This window comes from Nothobranchius furzeri, chromosome 8 (genome assembly GCF_043380555.1).
Source record: "Nothobranchius furzeri strain GRZ-AD chromosome 8, NfurGRZ-RIMD1, whole genome shotgun sequence".
NCBI lineage: Eukaryota > Metazoa > Chordata > Actinopteri > Cyprinodontiformes > Nothobranchiidae > Nothobranchius > Nothobranchius furzeri.
Window position 1 is genome coordinate 58,635,031 of NC_091748.1, and position 25,517 is coordinate 58,660,547.

Below are 25,517 nucleotides of genomic sequence, written 5' to 3' on the forward strand. Positions count from 1 at the left end.
CATTTTTTTACCTCTTTTTCTGAGACTGAACCTCTCAGAAATAAATGGTCCAGGAGTCCATGAGAGCAGCAGCTAGAAACAACATTAAAGAGTTTACTGATCTGATGTGTGTGTACAGGACTAAACCTACACTGATACGCTGGAACAGATCAAAGGGAGGATACATTTCAGTGATCAACACCAGTGTGCGTCTGGTGAGAAAGAAGTCCAGCAGACAGGCCACTCTGGGATGAGCCAATCGAGACAGCAGGTCCCGCTCCTGGAAGGCCCTGGTCCGAGTGCTGCTCCGCAGGGGCAGAAACTTGGCAGCAAACACCTCCCCTGTTCTCCTGTGGATGACACGCTTTACCACTCCAAAAGTTCCCCTAAAAGACAAAAAAAAAAAAATCTCTTTCATAATTTTCTTATGGAACAAACATCATTTTTATTCAATAAAAATAATGTGCACCTTCCGATTTCTTCATGGACGTCATAGACAGAGAATAATTTCCTCCTTCTCCCCAGCTCCACCTCTTTCTCCTCAGTTTCAAGTGGACCTAAGGAGAAACGCCAACTATATTCAGAATGCTGCTGCTAGAGTCTCAGCGAGAACCAAGAGAATCGAGCACGTCACTCCTGTTCTTAAATCTCCACACTGGTTACCACTAAACTACAGAATCAAGCTCAAAGTGCTTCTACTAGTTTATAAATCAGAATATAGGTCAGACGTCCTTCCTGTATATACAGTACACAAAGCAGGGCTCTGAGTTCCTCAGGAAACAGTCAGCTCGCAGAACCTCGGGTCAGAACCAAACAGGGTGAAGCTGCTTTTAGCTACTATGCTGCACACAGATGGAATCAGCATCCTTATGACCTAAAATCTGCCCCAACTCGGGTAACTTTTAAATCAAAACAGAAAACTTTCATGTGTTCTTTAGCATGAATGTTTCTTGTGCTGCACCTTCTGCACTGTAACTGCTCACCCTTTAACTCTGTCTTTCTTTTTTAAATCTAAATTTATTTTGTGTGTATTTTAATTATGCTGTCACATTTATTTTATTCTTGCTATTCTTGCCAATTGTAGAGCAATTTTTTCCCTTTATTTCATTTTTCATTTATTGACATTAAAATAAAAACAGAAAAAAATTACTACAAGCCAAAATGCAAAAGGGGACAGAAAGAAGAAAAACTTATGTTATCTGCCCCTTTTAAGTAAAATAACATTAATACAAAAAAAAAATAAAACAATATAGTTCCTGGACTGGTTGGCCCACACAATCTCAACCCATGAATCGAAAAATAAATAAAAAAAGCGAAAACGAGTTACACAGAGAGAAGCATAAAGTTGTAGACCTCTATATATACATAAATACACAAATGAATACATAGACTTGTTTCCTTTTTTTTTCTTTCATCCCCCCAAATTGAATTGCCTCTATGTGTGAAATGTGCCATGCAAATAAAGCTGCCTTTCCTTATATATACAGGAAAGCACTAATCATATCACAACTACCTTCCACTATTCTTTGGTTTTGTGCATTTAACTGAACTTCCAATGTCTCACCTTCTTCAACATTTAACTGGGCTTCACAAAAGGCGTGGCCAGAGTCGTTCTGAGCAAAGCAGGTATACACTCCACTGTCCTCCCCCTCTGGGCACAAAATGGTCAGTGAGCAGCGGGCGCCATGCTGCTCCATCTTTACATTGTCATTGGCTGAAAGCTCCTCTCCATCCTTCGGAGTAAGAATCAGCTCTCAGGTTATGGAGATGATGCCAAAGCTGCAAAGCTCAAACCTTTTGCAACCACTTGAATTTAGAAGTTGCTCATTCATGTGGCTCATTACCTTGTACCACTGTATCCTAGGAGTGGGTCTTCCTGTGATGATGGCTGTGAAGGTTGCTGGTTTTCCTGGTTCTACACACAGGTCCTCAGCAGGTACCTGGATGGAAGGAGCAGCTGAAAAGAAAACTTGATCATTGGTTGTTTATAAAACAGTTGTCGTTGTTTTAATTCCTGCAATTGAGCAGCAAAAGTACCATCTGTGATTTCATGCATGTGCTCTGATATGTAGATCTCTTCTTCTTCCTCTAGGTAGCATGGAGGCAGCTGTCCTGCTTGATCCGATGGAGAGGAGTGAAGATCTGTGATGGCACTAAACCAAGCATTGGAGACAGGAAAAGAAATGTTTCAACTATTAATGAAGAAAAGGAAAAATGTGTCCTATAAAATAGTTTCACATTTCCACTAATAACTAATGATCATGTTTAAAAAAAGCACATTTCTGATTTTGAGTGAAAGAGACATTTCTTGGCGCATCTGTTACAAACATCCATAAATTATATTCCGCTTTCCAGGACCAGGTTGCAGGGGCAGCAGCCTAAGCAGGGAGGTCCACACTTCCCTCTCACCAGCCATTTGGGCCAGCTCCACTGGGGGAATCCCAAGGCGTTCCCTGGCTGGCCGAGAGACATAGTCCCTCCAGCGTGTCCTGGGTCTTCCTTGAAGTCTTCTCCCAGTTGGACGTGCCTGGAAAACCTCACCGGGGAGGCGTTCAGGGGGCATCCTAACCAGATGCTCAAGCCACCTCAACTGGCTCCTTTCGATGTGGAGGAACAGCGGGTCTACTCTGAGCCCCTCCTGGAAGACCGAGCTTCTCACCCTATTTCACCCTGTGGAGAAAACTCATTTTGGCCGCTTGAATCCGGTCACTACCCAACCCTTGTGACCATAGGTGAGGGTAGGAACATAATTCAATCGGTAAATTGAGAGTTTCGCCTTCAAGTTCAGCTCTCTGTCATCACGACAGATCGGTACAACGCCCGCATCACTGCAGACACAGCACTAAACTACCTATTGAGCTCGTGCTCCATCTTTCCCTCACTCGTGAACAAGACCCTGAGATACTTAAACACCTCTGTTTGAGGCTGCACAGTGGTGCAGTGGCTAGTGCTACTGCCTTGTAGCAAGAAGGTCCTGGGTTCAAATATCATATCCCAACCTGGGGTGTTTCTTTAAGGAGTTTGCATGTTCTCCCTGTGCATGATTGGGTTTTCCTCCAGGTACTCCAGCTTCCTCCCCGCCTAAAATCACTACAGTCAGGTTGATTGGTCTCTCTACATTTAGGTGTGTGTGTGTGTGTGTGTGTGTGTGTGTGTGTGTGTGTGTGTGTGTGTGTGTGTGTGTGCTTGGTTGTTTGTCCTGTGTGTTTCTGATAAAACATTAACATGAAGTGGAAGTTTACTGTTCAGAGTCTCCAGCAGGAAACAGCATCTTGGCGATGGAGGTGGGGTTGAAGTCGGTCTGTAACCATTTCTTCACAAAGGCAGTCGACCAGCCCTCAGAATCAGCATCTAGAACAAGCAAAAATTAACAAATCAAACAACATTTTTTAAATAAAAAATTATTGAAATTTTTCAAACATAGTTACAGCTTTAACATTACTGAAGTGGAAAAAGAAGATTTAAGGACATTACCTCACAGTCTGAAGATTGTAATAATGTTCAGTCTGTCTTACCTTGCAGCTTCAGGGTCTTACCCCTCTAACCCACCACACCACCAGGACACGGGCACGAGCCCACTCCTGCTTGGGCAGGAAACGGACACTTGCCCAGCACATGGCCATCTTGTAGGAGTGGAGAGTTAGCTGGGCATGCGTTGGCAGGAAGAGAAGGGGGGGTGCTGGGTGGTTATTTGTTATCATGACAGAGATGACCTACATGGGAATGGTCCATGTGAAGAACCCCTGCTTTAGTGAAGGGAAGATGGGAAACACGTGAATTATGGATAATGAAAGTGAAACAAACGTGGAGTCAGAAATACAGAAATAAACGTTACTTGGTGGAATTCTGATGAACTGCTGCTAAAAATTGACCAACTCAACAAAACAAAATCCAAATACCTGTTTTTTTCTGTTAATTAAAAAACAATTTTATGTTTTTTAACTTGTACTGTTAGTCTGTTGGACCATTAGGTTGTGCTTGCTCCAGCATGAAAATACAAACACATCATGTCTGTTACAATCCATGCCTTCAGTAGAAAGAGGAGACATGGTGAAAAACATTTAATGAAGTCAACACTTCAATGCATCTTCACGAGGGTATGATGTTCACACTGAGGGGCTGCTGTCAGATTCCACTTATTATGGCTTCAGGTCAACAAAAGAACTCTGTTAGCAGTTTCTGTCAGCTGATCATTGTCGTGTGCATCACGTGCATGAGTGGATTCACCAAGAAACTTGTTATTAGAGGAAAAAATGATCAGAAACAAAATCATACACAGAAGTTGTTTATGTGAAAGTGTTATATAAATGTTAGAGTTAAGCAATCTACACGAATAATCCCGTATAAACGTGCATGTAAGTGTGACCTTGACTGGTGCCCTTTTTAAAAAAAACAAGTCAGTCAGCAGTTCAAATCAGTTCAAAATGTCATGAGTTGGGGTGAGTGTTCCTCTTGCTAACACACAAGCTGTGAGTTGTTTTTAGGAGAGGGAGAAGGTGAGGTTCCTGCTGTGCTGGATCAGTAATAAGCGGGTCTGGCATTTAAGGAGGATGGAGAACACAGCTTGACGCCGGATGATTGCTACCCAGCCCTTCGTCTGAGTCTCCAGGTTTTTGCTTCAGTGTCTCTAGCAACTTCTTGTGATCGTGTGTATTGTTTTGCTTGCCTCAGGTCTCTGATATCTGGATCTCATACGACGACGCCATAACCACTGGATCTCTCTCTGCCACGTTCGTCCATCCTCCTGACCAACCTGCTCTCTCGCCATTCTCCCTCTCACCCTCTGGACCATTGGACTCGCCCCAGCTCACTACCTCCCCCCACTTCCTCAATCCCCTACCCACCGTAAGCCTCTGCTCAGATCCTCATCTTCAGTGACTTACCTCCCAGGACTCACCTGACTCTGCTCTCCCCCCTAGACGCTGTGATCCCAGCTTCCTGACCACTGGAATTCCCAGTGCGCCTTTAGTTCTTGTTTGTTCAATAAATAACTATTTTTTCACTTACCCTTTGTGTTGTGGTTGATTTTGCACGTCTTGGGTTAGACTCATACCTCAGAACATGACAGAATCATCCGGCCCAACTCCTAACCCTGTAGATACAGCCCTCGCAGAGCTTTCCCACAGGATGGCGCAACAGGAACAAACCCTTCCATTACTCTTGGAACAGTTAGCCGCTGCAAACAACCGTTATAACCAGTTGGAGGCACTGGCTTGGTAAATACATGAGCGGTTGCCTCAACAGCTGGTTGCACCAGCGGAACCATTGACAATATCTCCTGCAGCGCCAAATCCACCCAGACCGGAAACCCCAGGTTCTACGGAAGTCAACCACTTCCGGTTAGCGGTACCCCCGCCATCAGTTACTTTCAGTGGTGAGTTTGATGACTACCATAGTTTTCTTCTCTAATGCAAGCTGGCTTTCGAACGCTCCCCAGGTGCCTTTGTCTCAGACCCCACCAGGATTTCTTACACTGTGGGCTTGTTAAGAGGTAAAGCATTAAGATAGGCTGAAGCCAAGAGCCATTGTGATGGTTTTTTAACGGGGTCTTATGATGATTTTCTGCATGATTTTAAATTGACTTTTGGTCATTTCGAGTCTTCCTCGGATGTAAGGAAGAAGCTCTGGCACCTCTCACAAGGACAGAGTTCTGTAGCGTACATTAGCAGCGAGGACAACCTGGAACGAGGATCGCTGCATTTACTGAGGCCCTCAAAGACAAGATTCGGAATCAGCTGGCCCTTTGTCCTGAAACTTGACCGCTGGAGGAGCTGATCAGGTTGGCCATCTCTATAGATAAGAGACACCGTAAACTTCAACGGTCATTTCCCAGATCTCAGTCACCGCCTACTAGAAACCAGCAGCCAGGAGTTGGTAGCCGTCCCCCGTCCGACTCCACTGAGGAGCCCATGCAGATGGGACTAACAGGCCTTACACCTGAGGAAAGGCAACACCGTCTCAGGTCAGGTCTTTGCATGTACTGTGGTTTGTCTGGACATTTTGTACACAGTTATCTTTGTTAAAAGACAGAGCCCACCGGTAAAGCCAGGACTACTGGTGGGCTGTAATGCAGAATCCTCTGGTTCTCTGTGTTCGCTCCCATGCTCTGTGCTTTTTAATAATAGGCACCATCAACTCAAGGCTTTATTGGACTCTGGCTGTGAACATTCCTTGCTGGATCCAAGTTTGGAAGAAAAGTGGAGGTTTCCAACCACTTGTCTCATGACCCCTCTGTCAGTTTCCTCCTTGGATGGAAGGAATCTCTCCACTATCACCCACCAAAAAGTACCCCTCCAATTAAACGTGTCAGGTAACTACACAGAATCTCTGGACTTTGTTTATCCATCCCCACGTTCCCCGCTGGTATTAGCACATTCGTGGTTGATTCTTCACAACCCACACCTGAACTGGCGGTCAAACAGAGTGGAAGGATGGGGCTTGGAGTGCTCTCTAAGATGTATTTGCTCCATCTCTCCCATACCCAGTCACCCCACACTACCACCTGTTGAACCTATTGATCTTTCAGAAGTACCACCGGCATATCATGACCTTCGCCAAGTATTCAGTAAGGATCACGCATCTTCATCACCACCCCACAGACCTTTTGATTGTCACATTGATTTGTTGCCGGAGCACCTCTCCCATCTAGTTGCCTGTACCACCTCTCTAAACCAGAGAGAGCAAGAGCATAGAGAAATACATCCAGGAGTCTCTGGCCATTGGTACTATCAGACATTCTTCTTCACTCACTGATATGCCTGCAGCCTCTCAGAGTTTCTGCTGCTCTAAACATTAAAATAATTATTTCATTTTCTGTTCCTCACTTCCGATTAATGGTGTCTGTTTGTTGCAATCACCAGGTACAAAAAGGAACTTGTTTTTTATGTGACTTTTTTTCTGTCCTGTCTGTTCATTATCTTCCTGCATCTTAATCCTAAAGAAAACTGCTACATGGCTTCATTTACATTCACCTTATGAGTTACCTTTGAACTGCAGTTCTAAAAGATCTACCGACCGCAAAAACAGCGGAATGTGCACTGCACGCCAGCCACACCGATGAGGTGCGTCACCGGAGGACAAAACAGGTGATGCGCCCCGCAGCAGCGAAAAGCACCAGGCACAAATAAAAGAGAAAATATGAAAGGAAATGAGCCCACATTAACGATCGCATGTAAAATTTGTTTTTGAGGTGGCAGCACCTAATTTGATAATGCTACTTTGACCGTGCTCAGGATGCAGATGTCTGGAGCGTGTCAACGATCAGAGCTTTGCATGCGCAACCTGGTTAAGGTTAGGATGGGGGTGAGGGGAAGGTTAAATTGCAAGAGGGTAAAGGTCACAATTCGGTCAAACGTCCGTTTTATGGCGGGCGTCAGATACCGATGCTCTGGCATAGCGCGTTGCCTCCCAACGCGCAGGGGCTCATCACCTGCAGTCTTTTCCGAGGACTGCATCTTGTCGGTCATTGTCACGTGACAGCGACTAGTCTATGAAAGTCATAAAAAGTCACTACAGAGCAGTGAAGTCGACTAGTTGATTTAACCTCTAGTTGAAGGCGGATCCAGAGAAGGTACGGGCAGTCACAGAGTGGCCCACGCCATCCACCAGAAAACAGTTGCAATGATTCCTGGGTTTTGCACATTTTTATCGACAGTTCATCCGCAACTACAGTCAGACTGTAGCCCTGTTAACAATTCTTATGTCTGTCAACAAGACTTTCCTTTGGTCTCCAGATGCTGATGCAGCTTTCCAGGCACTTAAAGTAAGGTTCACAAATGCCACTGTTCTTCAGACTGGACACCAGTCAGCAGTTCACCCTGGAGGTCGATGCCTCTGACACCAGGGTTGGGGCTGTCCTATCTCAGATATCGCCCTCTGACCATTGTCTACATCCCCGCGCTTTCTTCTCTCACCGCCCAACTCCAGCTGAGAGCAGGCATGATGTTGGAGACCGAGAAATACTTGCTGTCAAGTTGGCTATCGAGGAATGGAGACATTGGTTGGAGGGTGCTGAACAACCCTTCATCATTTGGACCAACCACAAAAACCTGGTTTATCTCAAGGAAGCTAAATGCCTCAACCCATGTCTGTACAGGTAGTCACTGTTCTTCTCACGTTTTAATTTTGTGATCTCCTATCGACCAGGTCCTAAGAACACTAAGCCTGATGCCCTCTCCCGTCAATATGCACCAGACCATGAGCCCGAGCCCACCACCATTCTACCTCCTGCATGTATCATTGGTGGCATCACCTGGGAAATAAGGGATCAGGTTTTGGAGGCCCTCAAGACCGACCCAGGCCCAGGTAATAGTCCTCCTGGTAAACGTTTTGTTCCACAGGCGATGAGAAGCAAGCTTATCCATTGGGCACACACTGGCAAGTTTGCTATCCATCCCAGAGTGGGGCGTACCATTGCCCTCATTAAACGTACCTTCTGGTGGCCATCCATATTCCAGGACGTTAAAGACTACATCTCAGGCTGCCACACATGTGCACAACAGAAAGGGGACAATCAGCCACTGGCAGGTCTGTTGTGTTCTTTACCCGCTCCTTCTCACCCTTAGTCTCACATTGCTGTAGATTTTGTGTGTTTGGTTTACCTGATTCTCACGGTTTCCACACCATCCTCACCATTGTAGACCTTTTTTCTAAAGCTTGTCATCTGGTTCCGTTAAAATTACTCTCAACCTCTGTTGTCAGCACCCAGCTACTTATCAAACATATTTTTCGCCTTCATGGGAACCCCGAGGAGATTCTATCAGACCGTGGCCCCCAGTTCATTTCCAAGGTGTTGCCTCCTGAATTTGTTGCCTCCTTGGGAGCTCGCCCTCACCTCTGGATTCCACCCACAAACCAATGGTCAGTGTGAGCGCATGAATCAGCAGCTGGGCGCCATGCTTTGTTGTGTTTGCTCAGCCCACCTGTCCACCTGGAGTGCTCAACTCGCCTGGGTTGAGTACGCCCACAACAGCCATGTGTCTACAGCTGCAGGTCAGTGCCCCTTCGAGTCCTCCCTTGGTTTTCAACCCTCACTTTTCCCTCTTCAGTCCAACGTCACCTCCACCATCCCTCAATTCCTCTGTGGTGCCAGGCATGCCTGATCCACTACAAAGGTGGCTCTGGATCACATGGCCCGAAGGAACCAACGTCTGGCTGATCGCCGCCGGCGACCGGCCCCAGTCTACACCCCTGATCAGACAGTCTGGTTATCCTCCAAGGATGTTCCTCTCAAAGCCACGTCCCGGAAACTGGCACCCCGGTTCATCGGCCCCTTCAATGTGGCTGCAGTCCCCGCTCCCTCCACGGTTCATCAAGATCTCCCTCGTTCCCTTCGTATCTATCCTGTGTTCCATGTGTCTCTTATTAAACCCTTGGTCTCTAGTCCCTTGTGCCCCACACCTGCACCTCCTCCGCCTGCCCGTTTCTACAAAGGGGGTCTGGTGTGCTGCCTCAGGTCTCTGATATCCGGATCTCATACGATGACACCATAACCACCGGATCTCTCTCTGCCACGTTCGTCCATCCTCTTGACCGACCTGCTCTCTCGCCATTCTCCCTCTCACCCTCTGGACCATTGGACTCGCCCCGGCTCACTACCTCCCCCCACTTCCTCAATCCCCTACCCACCGTAAGTCCCTGCTCACATCCTCATCTTCAGTGACTTACGTTCCAGGACTCACCTGACTCTGCTGTCCCCTCTAGATGCTGTGATCCCAGCTTCCTGACCACTGGAATTCCCAGTGCACCTTTAGTTCCCATTCGTTCAATAAATTACTTTATTTTTCCACTTACCCTCTGTGTTGTGGTTGATTCTGCATGTCTTGTGTTAGACTCATACCTCAGAACATGACAAAACATGCAAATGTAAAAACAAAATAAGTAATAATCACTGACTTTTAGGTTAAACGTTGCAGACAGTTTACAAAGAATGGAAATTTTACATGCATGAATCCTTTTATCTCATGCATTGAACCTGATACAGTTAATAAAGGAGCCGAGATTTACCACAGTATGCAAATAAAATCTGGCTATTATTTACATTTTAAACATTTATGCAAGTTGCCATAATAGTTGGGAATCTATCGACAGCTGTGATGGTAGTCGGGACCACGTATGATGTGAGTGTGTGTCAAATGAAAGGAAATGTAAGTATGAGAGTAAAACCTCAAAATGTTCAAACTTGATAGAATGGATGAATGAAGAGAAACCGATCCAAATGGTTTACTGTGAAAATGTAACAGGATCTGGAGTGAAAGGGGACAATGGCATGTGCTTCATCCCTTAACGGTCGACCTGATCAAAGCGTGGTCCACATGTGGGAACAACCCATGATGGGTTTTCTTACATGTGTGGAAGGCGTTTACCTCAGGGCCTCTGACAGTCCTACCTTTAGCAGGTAAGTCCTGTGGCTGGTCACTCTGGATATCAGTCCGTGGCACAAAAGCAGGACAAAGACCTGCTTTGCTCTTCACACAGCCAAGTTCATTAGACAGCTAAACAGAGCAAAAATATTAGCAATTTACCATTTAAGTGTAGAAGGCTAGCTTCATTATGAACATGTTTTTTTTTTACCTCACACTCATAATGTCCTATATCTGCCTCTGTGGCCCCAATAACAGTTAGAGACAAGATCCTACTCCGGCTGTCATTCACAATGTGATATTTATCATTGCTGATCAACTCGCTGCCATCTTTCAACCACCTACAAGCCAGAGGATTCATGTTGTCAGCAGGTACATGCTGTGTATTGTGATTACCTGTCTGTGGTGTCGTACCTGACTCTTGGTAAAGGAGTAGTTAGTGTGGAACAGGAGAACAGAATATCCTCTCCTTCTATCAGACAAGCACTCTCCAGTCGACTCACAAACCTGGGTGGAGCTGTAAGGGAAAAAATACATGTAGGAGACTAAAACATGGATAAGTAGTGCTTTAATAGAGCTAGAGGAGACAGATATTAGTGCTGTATGAGCAGCATTCAAACTCACCCTGCACCACCACCCTAGCCAGAGTTGCAGCCTGGCCTATGGAGCTGGTAGCATAGCACATGTACTGTCCCGAGTCCTCGGCCGTTAGACAGTCCAGGACGAGACTGCACGTCCCCGACCTGTCGGCTGTGATGATGTGACGTGGGTCGTCCTCCAAAGGAAGACCATCTAAAAGACATTTATCAGTGTTTTACTCCAAACCTGATCATGAACCAGTTAAAGTGTAGGATGTTATTCAGAAACAGCCACAACACAAAACCTTGTTACTTGTTATACTTGTTTGTTGCAGTGTGCAGCACACGAACAAAAGTATAATTTTAGCCCATTTACAGTTGTCATGCATCGTTACATTTTTAAGGCCTGTGCACAGAAATGTTTGCATTTTAATGAACAAAATCCAACCTTTAATCCAGTGGATAACTGGCTTTGGAGCTCCTGACACCCTGCAGGCCAGTTTGATCGTCTGTCCTGTCTGTTTTATACAGTCACACAACAGAGACTCAAACACTGGAGGTCCTGCTCATGAGAAAAAGAAAAACCAACACTTGCACATTTGGGACATATTTTCATTAGTGACTTTATTCTCAATAACATAAAGTAATATTTCATTTTAATTGTATTGTTTGATGAAGTGTTTGAGCTTATTTTTCATTCTTGAGGTATTAAGCCTTACTGCTGGAGGACTGGCTGGACTGTTGCTGCAGCTCCTTCAGGTCTTTCAGCCAGGATAGTTTGGCTAGAGTGGAGTGGGTCTGGAGTGTGTACCTCCTTATGGAGCCTCTGTGCTCATGCCACAAACCCCAAGACCCGTCCTCTCCACCTACAGTCTCCTTCATCTCCACATCATTCAGCTGGACACGTTTGATTTAAACAATGACTCTGATTATTTATCTGTTACTTGCAGCAAACTGGTTGAAAAGCTGCAAAAATAAACATTACCTTCATTTTGTTTTTGAAGATGTATGTGTCCCGGTTCATGCTAATGTCTCTCTTCAGTTTACACAGAACTATACACTCCTTAAAGAGAAAGACTTGTCTCTGATGCCCTCTAGAGGCAGTCTTAATTTCTGGAGATTCCTCCCATACAGTGAAGACTCCCTGAAAGGTCAGATTAGGCACACAATTTAGGAAAATCTAGGAAATGTTCACAAAGGATTCACAACATAAAAAGAAAAATGGGACCAGTTTTAATTAAAAGTAATATTGTATACAAATGGGAGATAAACACTGTCTATCATGTCTTAGAGAACCTTTTCTCAAGTTTTAATTGGTTGTTCTTGCTGCGCTTGGTGATCACACCTCCTCACCTGTCGGACAGGTTCACCCAGAGCAGTCAGAGGAGCTGGATAGTTCTCGATCAGGGACACTTGATGCATGTTGTCAGACCTCCAAGGCAAACAGGACACCACGGAGAAGGCATCTTCTAATAGAAAACAGCTGTGGTTGCTCTTGGCTTTGTTCTTTATTAACTCCTGGTGATGGATTAACAAATTAAATACTTTATTACACACAATGATAACAATGAAATGAATAAAGAGGAGAACCATGTGAATATTTTTAGTCTTTATGTAACAAGACCGAATACTATAAAGATGCTGACCTTCAGTAAAGCTTGGTAGGTCTGTATCCTCTCCACTGGTTGCTGGAGAAAAGTGAGAACATCCATGAGAGGAGCATCTGGCCTGTCTGGTTCTGGTATCTCCTGGAATGGTTTGGACAAAATAAAGAAGAAAAAGAACAATCATTAGGCTTGTGCGGTCATAAAGTTACTCAGCATACAGTCTGTAGGCGTGTTCATGTCTGAATCCAAGAATCAAGTACATTGAAGAATTGCTGGATGGTTTTGTCGCTGATGCAGGCCTCTGCTTGAGCCTGTCCCACCATGTAGTGAAGATACTTTTCAAAGAGTTCAGTGTGTTTGATCAGAAGCATGGCGACGTCATCATCAGTGACACACCCTCTCAGACCAGGAAGGATGGAGCTGAAAAGATCAAATAAAGTAAGAAATTACAACTGTCATAAAGAACGAAAATGACTTACACTTTAACGTGAGTTGAATTACAGTTAAAATTGTGTGTGTGTGTGTGTGTGTGTGTGTGTGTGTGTGTGTGTGTGTGTGTGTGTGTGTGTGTGTGTGTGTGTGTGTGTGTGTGTGTGTGTGTGTGTGTGTGTGTGTGTGTGTGTGTGTGTGCATCACCATTCATGAACGAGCACAATGTCTTTGATGTTCCTGAAAATGACCTCCTTCTGGTTGAGGACGTTGATGGGGACGCGGTGGCTGTAGTCCAAATGGTTGAGCCGGTGGGAGATGAACATCTTCATTGCTTTTACAAACTCCTCCTCTCCATCAATCAGGCCTTGGATCAGCTGACTAAAGAAACCCAAAAAAGCAGACACAATCAGTATCAACAGTTCAGGTGAAAATTAATTGTGAATTTTCACATAAAGGGCCATTATTAAAGGGGCATTATGGAAGTTTGACAGCCAAAACATGTATAGAAATAATACATTTCTTCTTCATACATTCTCCTGCAGTGCCCTGGTCCTGAAGAATGAGCCCTGGCATTTTTACTGTGATTGCCTGTTTTTCTGTAAAATCACAGAAAAAGAGAGCTGCTTGGGTCGAGCAGGCTGCTTCATGCGCTTTCACGCTCAGGCATAGCCCTCCGAACCGTTCTTTGAACATTGTTTCAGTTGTCATCAAGGATATAAATGTTACAGATACAGAATACATCACTGGTGATTTAGCTCGTCTAGTAGGGCTTTGGGCTCTTGTGCAGAAGACCCGGGTTTGATTCTCGATGTGAACATAGTTTTTGTAGAGTTTCTTTTTTACATTAATGGTATATTTTTTTACAGTAAGATGCCCACATTTTTATTTGAGACTCGCCAAACCGCATTGAATTCACAGATAAAAAAGATGTGGGTTCAACTTTCATTTTGGAACCATTTTTCAAGCAAGGGAAGGGAATGATCTGGGCATGCAGGAGGACTGACCCATCATAAACCTTTGTCGGCTGTGCTGAAGAGAAAGGTACAGAACCAAATTATTTAATTAATTAGCTGTGCGTTCTCCTGTCCTCTGTCCTCCGGGCCACACACACACACACACACACACACACACACACAAGGGACTGTCTCAGCTGTTATTTTCGTTAAGGAGTGTGCACGTACAACATGCGCGCCTCGTGCACGAGCCTCCTATTGAAGCTGCCGTTACGCTTTTGGCCTGAGGGGGCAATCGCGAGCATAAAAATTCAAAACTCCGTAAAGTCCCTTTTAAGTTCTTTGAGCCACAAGAGAAACAGACCTCAGAGCTCTCCTGTATTCTTCTCCCGTAGACCCAATTCCTTCAAGATCTTCTTGAGGAACTCTTTGTGGGAAGATTTCCTGTTTCAAAACAAAGGTCTGGAGTTTTAAGCATCAGCACACATCCACCTGGGTTTTACCATCAGTATTTGTAGATCTAACTTTTCTCTTCTTCTCCAGATACGCCGGACACAACCATCCCTGCCGAGATGTGCTGGTTTTGGTGGGTTTGGTTCTCACCAACCATCTGTCAGGATGAACAGAGTCCAGGACCTCCACAAACTGACCCTCCTTCAGAACAAAGCTGTCCTTATTTCCACTACAAGGACTGCAGTCGGCTCGAGCGACGTACATTTCAAATGTCTGAGGAGCAAAAAGAAACTCTTAAAGGCGTGTGGCTCACCTAAAATAAAATTAATTAATTAATTAATTAAATATAAATTAAATTATAAATATAAATTAAATTAAAAGGGATAATAATGGTCACTCTGAGTTTTTCATGCAAGCTGAACATGAAAATAGTCTCCTACACCCATCTCCTGCATCAGCTTCTGACAGAAAATAGACGGTAAAACTCTAAGATTTGAAAATCTTGGCAGATCTACGTCACACTGCACCTGACATTCATGGGCCCACTCATCTTGACTCACGACGGGGAAGGCTGTTGTTGGTTTAGAGTCCAGGAAACAGCAGAGAACATCTCAGATAGTTTAAGCTAACCATTAGCATTAGCAACTCCACCACACACCAGAACTCCTCCAGGCTTGTGTTATTTGTGGAGATAATGCATCAACAGTGCAGAGCAAACAGAGTCAGTGGTAGAGTCGCGTTGCTGTTAGCCAACTGACTAATTCTCATTTACAACGATGACCTGTTGCTGCTGCTTCTTGGCCAGATCGTCGTTGTGAATGAGATCTCAATCGACTTATCTGGTTAAATAAATGTCAAATAAATAAAATTAGAGGAGAGATGTCCAAATATCAGCAAAATTTGGACATCTGAAGCTCAACTCTGATGTGGCTGACTTCTAGATCCTGAAACAGGCGCATCTGAGCTTTTTCCCCCCAGAGTATGACTTACATGGAATTCATTCCTACTAGAGACTACCGCAAATGAATTGATTAAAATGAGTGAAACACACCTTTAAAGCTGGCAAAGAAAAGTATTTTGTTAATCACACATTTATACATCATGTAAACCTAAACAGCCAAGAGTCAAGCATGTTACCTCTCGTCTGTCCTGCTCTCCCTCTGACTCAGATCCAGATACGGTGCTTGTTAAAGGTGTGTGAGACCGGTGCTTTGGAGATGATGCTCTCAGTTTACCAACATGAGCCCCTTTGAATCAAAGCAAATGGAAGCTTTATTAGGTAAATGTAAAAAAAAAAAGTTGTGAGGAAACGTTTGAACACACAAATGCCCCTGTGTTTCCACAACGTTTTCACCGACCTCTGACATTCAACAGTTTCTTAAGTGGTTGCAGAGCAGCTTTCTCTTTCTTGTCACTCTTTGGAGGTACTTTGTCCTCTGGTTTCGGTAATTTGCTGTGACAATAATCATAAGGTCATTTGTTGAGATGTCCATGAGAACACGGTTAAAGAAAACAAAGGAAAGGTGCAGAATAGAACCTGGTACTGTCTGGAACAGTCTCAACAGGTTCCATTACATCTGGAGCTGTGTCATAATCAGATGGACTTGACACTGTCGAAGGTAAAATATTGCATTTAATTTTTTACCTCATAGGACAAATGTATGGCTAAAAAATAAACATTTAAAGCTTTTACAGCTTTAGAGGGAGAGTTTAACTCACTGGAGCTGACAGCGACTAGTGAGGATCGTCTCTCTTGCAGACTCCTCTGAGTGTCCTGTTCTGTCAGGTTGAAGGCCTCCCACAGAGACATACTCACACTCTCTACATAGTCTTCAGCATGCGCTCCTGAAGCTGGCTCCTGACTCTGAGGCTGATTCTGAGTCAGAGGTCCAGTCGGGACTTCAGGTTTTGTTGGTGCGAGCTGCAAAGGCGTTATGGCAGCGAGCGGTGGGTGTGCGCCCTTCTGGGGGGCTTCAGCCGGCGGTACGGTCTTTACTACTGAGACGTTCCCATTGTAGGAGGACACTCCGAACATATTAACCACCTCACAGGTATAAATCCCACCATCGCTGTGAGTTAGGTTTTTGATTACAAGAGTGCATTCTCCACTCGCCGTCATTTCAACCTGGCATCGCACATCATTTGTGATTTGGTGACCGTTTCTCAGCCAACGCACGGTGCTGGGCTTCCCTTCTGCCACACACTTCAGAGTGAGCGTACCATGAAGATCAGCTGTCTGGTTCCCAAACACCTCTTTAAAAACTGGCCGCATGTCTCTGCGGGTTTTGAAGCCTTTGAAAGCTGCCTGGATCTTGACCGCAGCCACTTGCATTAGGGTTTCATCCTCTGAGTTTAGGTCGGCCTCTGGAGGCTCAGGTGGATGCAGCTGCAGCTCTTCTGTTCCTCTGTCTGCACGCGAGACTATCGGCTGGATCTGGCTAGGCGGCAGCTCAGCCAAGGCCTCAGAGAACGTTTCATCTTCTGTAATGTAGAGGAGAGGAATGTCCTCCACCATCTTTGCTGCGAGTTCTTCCTCTCTTCTTATTGGCTCGACTGCCAGTTTCGTGTCATGAACCAGTCCAGGTTCTTTTCGGATTGGTTTAACTGGTTGTTTCGTTTTTTCCAGCGGTACGATGAACTGGTCCATCTCCACTGTCAGCTTCTCTTCGTTCTCTTTTCTCAAAGACATTATTGGTGGTTTCATCAGCCTCTCCTCAGCTGGCACTGCCACAGCCTTTACCAGCTCTTGCTCGTCCTGATCTGTCTCTGTGTCCCTTGACACTTGTTTTTCCATTCCTCTTTTTACTTTGCTTTTTAGCCTTGCAGGTGGCTTTGGGGAGGCATCTTCAGACAATTTCTCATTAAGTTTCTCGGGTTTTTCCAGTGATTGTTTCTCCAGCAGATGTACGGATGTCGGTTTTGGTGGATTTATCCCTTCCAGTGTCACCTTGGATTCTTGACTCTTCTCACTTTCTGTCTGTTTTTCTTCAGAAACATTCTTGGAAGACTTGGTAACTTGAGGAATGGCATCCTCTGTCTCGTCTGAAAAACACCTGACTCCATGTGCTACCTTTGTCTTACTTCTTACTGGAGGCATCAAAGGTTTCACTTCCATCTTCTCTGTTCTTTTTTCTGAAGGTTTAAGGTGTTTGTCAGTTATTTGTTTCTCATGAACCTGTTCTTGTGTTTTCACAGGTTGTTGGTCATCCTGACTGTTCTTTCCAACTGCTGTTGATGGTTGTTTCTCTTTCTGATGACCTTCATTTGTTTCCTCAAAGGACTTTCTTTGCCGTCTCGTGATCTTTTCAGTTTTATCATCCTTCTCCGTCCGTTCTAGCTCATCCTGAGTTTTGCTCACTGACTGACAAACCTCAGGGAAGACTTTCACAAAATCCTCCAAGCTGTCCCCTGGTTGTCTTTTTTTCAAGAAAACATCGTTTTCTTTCCTTATTGGCTCCTCGACCTTCATGCCAGCCCTTAGATCCTTCTCTGATAGTCTCGGTGGTTTAGCATCTTTCTCTTGAACTTCACTGTCTGTTAATTTATTCATTTCCACTTGCTTTTCCTTTTGCTGTGTAACATCAAAGCCTTTGTCTGTTGCTTTCACATGCTGGATGCCTTTTTGAACGTCTTCAAGCTCAAATGCCTTTAAGTCAAAAACTGGATCCACGTCTTTCTCAGAACTAGCAACAGACATTCTCCTGTTAGTTCTCTTTTTGGGCTCAGGAGGAACAGATTTGGCCTCTGGAAGACCAGGGCCGTCCTTCTCTGGTTCTTTTGACACTTGTGGAAGAACTGAGGTGGATCCTGCTTTTGGTAGAATTGGTTGTGCTACAAACAGGAGGACAAATATTACTACTGATTTCTTTAAAGCTTGCAAAACACACTTTAAGATGTACACACCTTTTACTTGCACTGTTGCAGAAGTTTTTGCACTCCCAGCGAGACAGGAGTAGCTACCACTGTCTTCAGACTTGAGCTCCTTGATGTGGAGCTGGACCAAACAGCCGCTGTGTTTCATCTCGAACCTTCTGCTGGACCTCAGAGGAAGATTATTCTTCTTCCACTGGACAGGCACTTCAGGTTTGGATAACTCACAGCTCATGGAAGCTGTACTGCCCACCACAGCCTCAATGTTTTGTAATTCTTTGCTGAAGAATGGGAAGAGTTCTAAGAAGGTGGAGTGAAGCATATGTGAAGAGTCAAAAATGGATTAAAATATATATCTTTAGAGCTTGGGTGTGTTTGTGAGCATTAGTGTTTCCTATCAGGGACAAACCATGAAAAATCCATGTACAGACACATTTAGTTCACTTCAAGTAAACACTTTAGACTTATATAGACTAAAATATCCTAAAATACCATTTATGTATTTTCCAACCTTACATGCACTCACCTTTAACAACAACAGCAGCAGAGGTCTCTGCAGCTCCGCTCTGACATGTGTAGCTGCCGCTGTCCTCAGGTGTGAGATCTTGGATTTCCAGCTTGATGGAGCAGCCATCCTGCTTCATCTGGAACTTCCTGCTGGTTCTGAGAGGCATCGTGTTTTTCTTCCACAGCACAGACACTCCAGGCTTAGACACTTGACAGACCAGAGATGCTGTCCCTCCCTCCTCAGCTTCCACCTTTTGTAACTCTTTCACGAAGAAGACTGGAAGTTCTGAAGAACATAATAATGATACGACATTTTTGCCCATCTGTTATGACAAAATACTAAATAATACTGAAAGTTGATCATATAATTTCATAAATTCACAGTTATTGGGCTTCCCTGAGTCACAAACCTTGAACTGATAACATTGAAGTTGTTTCTGCAGCTCCAGTCTGACACGTGTAGCTGCCGCTGTCCTCAGGTGTGAGATCTCTGATGAGGAGCTGGAGGACGCAGCCGTCCTGCTTCATCTCATACTTCCTGTTTGACCTGAGCGGGAGTCTGTTCTTCTTCCACTGCACCGGTACACCTGGTTTAGACACCTCACAGCTCAGAGAGGCCGAACCTCCCTCCTCAACAGCCACGTCTTTCAAATTCTGCTTGAAGAATGGTGGGAGCTCTGAGGACATGCATTTGGATGGAAAAAAGGGGGGAAAAAACTATATTTTGCATAGAATTATGGCTTATTTACAGCTGTTTTGCTGTTTTTAGTATATCAAAGTGGTGAGTTGTCATGGTGTATTAACAGATCATCAAAAAAGAGCTATATTTGTTTAACAAAGAAATAATAATAATTGGTTCCCATACAACAATTTCAATGGTTTTTAAAAGAGTTTTATATGATCCTCTTTTCCAAATTCACAAACCTTTAACAGTCACAGCTGCAGAGGTCTCTGCAGCTCCAGCCTGACACGTGTAGCTGCCGCTGTCCTCAGGACTCACATCCTTGATGTTGAGCTGTAAGATGCATCCATCTTGTTTCATCTCATACTTCCTGTTGCTTCTCAGCATCAGGTGGTTTTTCTTCCACAGCACAGACACTCCAGGCTTAGACACTTGACAGACCAGAGATGCTGTCCCTCCCTCTTTGGCCTCCACATTTATTAAGTTCTTCTTGAAGAATGGAGGAAGCTCTGGGGGAAGGCAAGAGTGCTAACACTTATTCACACCACATCTTATAGAATTATTTAGGTCAAAGTTCAAATCCTGCTGAATCCTTATAAGCTAGAGCTAGAAATTCAAAGAAATGTCTGCATTGTGCAACATTGTACAGGTGCTGGTCACAAAAGTATATGCAAGGTGTCTTTTGACAACTGTCAAGTCAGCAGTCCTCCCCATGTGTGTCCTACAGAACTAGACTGAGACCATTTAAAAGCTTTTTCAGGTGTTTTGAGTGAATTTACTGATTAGAGTGTGGCACCAGGGGTCTTCATGTTGAACCTTTTCACAATAGTCTAATAATCAGAGATACTGAATTAGAGATTTTCATTAGTTGTCAGTTATAACCATCAAAACTTAAAATAAATAAACATTAGAAATATATCAGTCTGTGTGTAATGAATGAATCTAACATACAGGTCCTTCTCAAAAAAATTGCATGTTGTGATAAAAGTCATTATTTTCTGTAATGTACTGATAAACATTAGACTTTCATTAGATTCATTACACACAACTGAAGTAGTTCAAGCCTTGTATTGTTTCTAATATTGATTATTTTGGCATACAGCTCATGAAAACCCAAAATTCCTATCTCAGAAAAATAGCACATCATGAAAAGGTTCTCTAAACGAGCTATAAACCTAATCATCTGAATCAACTAATTAACTCTAAACACCTGCAAAAGATTCCTGAGGCTTTTAAAAACTCCCAGCCTGGTTCATTACTCAAAACCCCAATCATGGGTACGACTGTCGACCTGACTGCTGTCCAGAAGGCCATCATTGACACCCTCAAGCAAGAGGGCAAGACACAGAAAGAAATTTCTGAACGAACAGGCTGTTCCCAGAGTGCTTGTCATGGATTTTATCAATATGTTTATCAATAACCCATTTCCTATAGTGAAGAGAGAAGGAGACAATGAGCAGAGAAGTCAAACAGTTATAACTGTGGCAAAATGCTGAAGCAAATGCCTCGAACATCTGTTCACAAGGTTTATTTATAGGGAGAGATAAGAGGTAGAGAGAGAGTCAGTGTGTGTGTGTGTGTGTGTGTGTGTGTGTGTGTGTGTGTGTGTGTGTGTGTGTGTGTGTGTGTGTGTGTGTGTGTAGCTCTGGGGGCAGTAAGCTCCGATACAGAGCCAAGGTCTGTTTTGTCACATTGAAAGTAAACATGATGTGCAGCTCTGGTGGCTAATCTGGAGGACTGGAGGCTCTCCGAGTCTATTCCGCCTTGAGCCCCCGAATTGCCTTGAAACGGCCCTGGGTGTGTGGAACAGAGATTTGAAGTTGCTCTAAATTGTAAATATATAAACTTTACATACTTATTAACCATTGCTTTAGTTAAAACGTGTAGGGGGATAAATTCACCTTCTTTTTCCTTCTCATGCACTTTGTTTTTGTTTTCTTTTTTAACTTGTTTATTTCCCTGTCCTGTCTGTCTCTTTTCTACCAGCATCTCATCTCAATGCTCCAGAATAACTGATGCCTTGTTTTCCTACTTTTTCGCCTCACGAACTATTTTGAACTAATCAAACTGATCTCCCCACCGGAATGCGTCAGCGCAGCGCGGCCGCACCGGTGGTATGATGAGCACGGCATGATGAGCTCCGCTGCATCAGAGCGCGTCAGGCACGAATAAAAGTGGAATATAACCAGAGAATATGAACGGACATGAACGATCACGTGTTAATGGTTAATAGGCTACGCCAATTTGCTGGCGCGCCTCACTCTGGCCGCCGGCGTGACGCAGCTGAAGCGCATGGACTCCGTTTGATTAGTGTAATGTAAATTGAAAGTGGATCATTTTGGGGGCTCCCGGGTGTAAGTTGAGAGCTTATAGGCTCCCATTAGCTCCCACGTAATTCAACTGTAAAAATAATTAAAACGTCAAAAATAAATAAATAAATAAATAAATAAATAAATAAATAAATAAATAAATAAATAAATAAATAAATAAAGTTTTCTTTCGGCACTTGCATTCAAAAAAGAAAATACTGAAACTGCTCAACTCAAACTGTTGTGTTTCGAATTTTGATTCTGGTGTTTTGGTTGTGTTTATTATTGTTGCCTTGGTAACGGGACGTGCTCATAGTCATGTCAGTGTATAGAACGCCTCTCTCCAGCGTCAGCGTTACTGTGACTACCAGCTGCCTGTGACGTCACAAAGACAAGCGACATCATCATCATCATCACAGAGCTTTGTGTCAGGACACTAGTTATCACTATCATTTTGACATAGTTCTCCTCAAACATTAGTTCTGGACTCCCAGCCTGGAGCTCAAATCACAGGGAAATTTCAACAAGAGTCAGTAAGTCCCTCTCTCTTCTTCTCGCCCCCAGTCTGTTGTAAGCTTTTTGGTTTAACCGAGTTAACAAGGTTTTGTTTTTTAATCTTAACATCAATAGCATTTCTACACTTGGGAATCGTTCAGGTCTACAAGAAGAAGAAACAATTTTTTATATTGCGCCTCTCAAAATAAAATTCACGAGGTGCTTAAAGGCAGCGTCCCTCCAACCCTTCTTTCAAGTCTGCTCCCAGTTGCCCAACGGACCTCATTACAGAGGCATTCAGGAAGCATTCAAACCAAGGGCGTCGAACCACATTAGGAACCGCTAAGCCTATCTACTCAAGCTCCACTTGACAAATTTTACATTTATTTGACCCAGAGAGACAGACACAGGAAGTCCATTCATCCGTCTATTTTTATTAGGGTCGCAGGGGCGTAAGCCTGAGCAAAAACGTCCAGACTTTAAACTTCCCAGCCACCTGTGCCAACTTCTCCAGAGGAATCAAGGCGTTCCTTGGTCAAACGAGAGACAAAGTCCCTCCAGCGTGTCTTAAGTGTCCTTACTTAACAAATATAAGTTTAAGTGTCCCGACTTTTGGACGTGTCCAAATAATCTCATCAGAAAAGCGTTTAGCAGGAATTCTAACCAGATACGTGAGCCACCTCAGCTATAGTTCCTCTCAACATTAACTGAAGTGAAAATAATGTCTGAACCAAATAAGAAAAGCCATCCACATTTAGAGTTTTCCAAAAGTCTAACTGGAAGGTTTTCACACGTTTTAATTAACCAAATTTTTTGTCAATTCGGTTTTCGTAAAAAAAAAAAACCAGAGGAATATTTTAACAAGATCATATCCCAAACAGGGGAGGAAATCGCTCAGTGTGAAAACAAAAGAGTCAAATTGAAACAGTCTAAAGTTGTCAGCAGAATGGTGGTGAAGAAGTTAAGAAAAATCCACAGTGAAGAACAGATTAGACATTTAATCCAGGCAGAAGATGAAATGTTTGCTGCTGATTTAGTTCGGTTAGCTTATGGATTTTATAGAAAACTGGGTGAAAGAAAGCTTGGCAGGACATGGAAAGGTTTAAGGTATTTCTTTGCCAATTGGAGAAAAGTGCTTAGAAAGGCTTCAAATTTGGTATTCGTAGCTTTCATTATGTTTTTCCAGCTCCTTATTTTCCCTTTAACTATTTTAGGGCAAAAGGATATGGCCTCTGAGGATAACAGAAATATTTTTAAATTATATCATCAACATCCTAATCTGTCGTACCATTCTTCTGACAGTTTCGACTAGTTTGTGTGTGGCCTTTATAGGACACAATAACTCTCCTTCATTTAAAAATCTCACAAGAGAGCTGCAATTTAAAGTAGCTTTCCGGAGTTTTCTCCTTTCAGAAATTATGCATGCTAAATGTAGCCTATGTCTTTTTTGCAAAGCACACCCCCTCCGCCCCGCAGAGCTCCATGCAATAGAAAACTGAGCGCCGACCAGAAATAGCCAATAGCGTTAGACCACCGCTTACCTGCTTCAAATTTAAGGAAAACCTCAGCTGATGCAGAGGTGACAAACTTTTCACCGACAAGTAAGGCTTTAAAATATTAATGACACAACATGACATGAGAATAATACTTGTTAAACAACATGTTTAGCTCTGTTTGTCGGCTGCAGAAGTCCATTTATAAACAAGAAACGTGAAGTCGCCATCTTAAAAAAACGAACACACAGACTTTTTGTGTGATATGCTTGTCAGCCACTAGATGATGCCATCAGAAGAGAAATACTCCGGTAAGAGACTTTAACCCTCTGGAGGCAGGCGTTGCAGATTTGCAACAGTTAAAACCTACCTACCTGGTTACTCCACAAACGTATTTCATGAGCATTTTTTAACTCAGAAGTACCCCTGAAGGACTTAGTTGTTCGTCCTTTTATCAAAACTTATTTTGAGCCTGAGAGGGTGAAGTTGATCGAACATGGCATCTTTGATTTTCACACTATGATTTCTCCACTTTTATGGAGTTTAACCTATACGACACATATAAGTTTTATTTAGTACAACTAGTCAACTATGCAATGTGGGAATTTCAATCTCAATCAACTTACCACAATTAGATATAGAGATCCACATGTGGTTACATAGGCAGCTTTACAGTTCTGCAGACAAACCAATGTTTGACGCGTCATAAACCCACGCTGATTGGTCGAACGGCACCATGGCGTAAACTGTGACTGGTTTGATATTTGATACTTGCTCAGGTAAAATCCCAAGAGCTTGCAAATTTTATGATTTTAGGTGGAAGTGTGTATAGATGTTGGCCCTTAAGAGGGTTAAGGATTGCCTATTGTAAATATATTGTCCGGCCACGAACCATTGAAACAGCTCATTACTCGGGAAATAATGAACAATTTTCTATCAAACTGTCTGTACACAATCAGAACGATGAACAGCTTGATGGACTCACCTCTAGTCAAGTCAAGTCAACTTTAGTTATAAAGCACTTTACAACAGCATAAAAGCTGACCAAAGTGCTTAACAAGCCAAAAATAACAGAAGTTCCCTAAAAATTCTAAAAATAAGATAAAAAGTTCATCACAAAGTAAAAACATGATAAAAACAAACATATCAAACTGACATAAAAGCTACTAAAAACAGATGCATTCTCAAACTGAATTAAAAGCAACTGAGAACAGACGAGTCTTTAAAAGTGATTTAAAACCCGACAGTGACGAAACCATCCTAATCTGAATTGGGAGTGCATTGCACAACCTTGGAGCTGCTACTGAGAAAGCTATCACCCCTGAGCTTTCCCTTTGTTCTCGGCACCTCCAGGAGAAACTGGTCGGCTGACCTCAGTGACCGAGACGGGGAGTGAGTAACTAAAAGTTCACACAGATACTGCAGAGCAAGGCCATGTACAGCTTTAAAAGCCAATAAAAGAACCTTGTACTCTAGGGATGTCAGTCAATTGGACTGTCGAATAAGAAGCTGTAGGAAGATCTTTGTTGACATCTTTATTCATCTTTGTGGCTGGCTGGCAAAACAAACACCAAATGGCCTGATATTAATACGCGGACCACTCCAATGCGAGGCTTTACGCCTGATTTATACTTCTCCGTCTACGATAACCGTGTTGGAAGCTCTGGGTGGTCCGGAAGAGAGGCAGCCAGTGGTAGTGAGGTCACTGGACATAGTGGCTCTTGGAAACTCCAAGAGGATGGTTCTAAATGCTTTGCTCTCCCAGTTGGTCGAACTGGGAGGCTGCTGAGAACTTGTT

The 25,517-nt window shown here is 43.6% G+C and overlaps 1 protein-coding gene across 7 annotated transcripts in view; it reads right to left on the reverse strand.

Annotated features, from left to right (window-relative positions):
• obscna (obscurin, cytoskeletal calmodulin and titin-interacting RhoGEF a) overlaps positions 1-25,517 on the reverse strand; it is a 64,786-nt gene that overhangs the window by 7,117 nt on the left and 32,152 nt on the right. For all 7 annotated transcript variants that reach the window (XM_054752345.2, XM_054752343.2, XM_070554169.1 and 4 more), the window contains 28 exons: positions 19,665-19,931; positions 19,151-19,417; positions 18,760-19,026; positions 18,267-18,533; positions 16,083-18,194; positions 15,901-15,973; positions 15,722-15,816; positions 15,501-15,610; positions 14,436-14,636; positions 14,275-14,354; positions 13,162-13,335; positions 12,786-12,945; positions 12,565-12,666; positions 12,272-12,436; positions 11,904-12,062; positions 11,638-11,815; positions 11,367-11,480; positions 10,965-11,132; positions 10,755-10,857; positions 10,552-10,681; positions 10,367-10,472; positions 3,222-3,330; positions 2,017-2,132; positions 1,824-1,936; positions 1,544-1,712; positions 449-536; positions 165-365; positions 12-72 (listed from right to left, as the gene is read on the reverse strand). In XM_054752345.2, the coding sequence (XP_054608320.2) occupies positions 12-72; positions 165-365; positions 449-536; positions 1,544-1,712; positions 1,824-1,936; positions 2,017-2,132; positions 3,222-3,330; positions 10,367-10,472; positions 10,552-10,681; positions 10,755-10,857; positions 10,965-11,132; positions 11,367-11,480; positions 11,638-11,815; positions 11,904-12,062; positions 12,272-12,436; positions 12,565-12,666; positions 12,786-12,945; positions 13,162-13,335; positions 14,275-14,354; positions 14,436-14,636; positions 15,501-15,610; positions 15,722-15,816; positions 15,901-15,973; positions 16,083-18,194; positions 18,267-18,533; positions 18,760-19,026; positions 19,151-19,417; positions 19,665-19,931 (6,155 nt within the window). The remainder of the gene's footprint in view (positions 1-11; positions 73-164; positions 366-448; positions 537-1,543; positions 1,713-1,823; positions 1,937-2,016; positions 2,133-3,221; positions 3,331-10,366; positions 10,473-10,551; positions 10,682-10,754; positions 10,858-10,964; positions 11,133-11,366; positions 11,481-11,637; positions 11,816-11,903; positions 12,063-12,271; positions 12,437-12,564; positions 12,667-12,785; positions 12,946-13,161; positions 13,336-14,274; positions 14,355-14,435; positions 14,637-15,500; positions 15,611-15,721; positions 15,817-15,900; positions 15,974-16,082; positions 18,195-18,266; positions 18,534-18,759; positions 19,027-19,150; positions 19,418-19,664; positions 19,932-25,517) is intronic.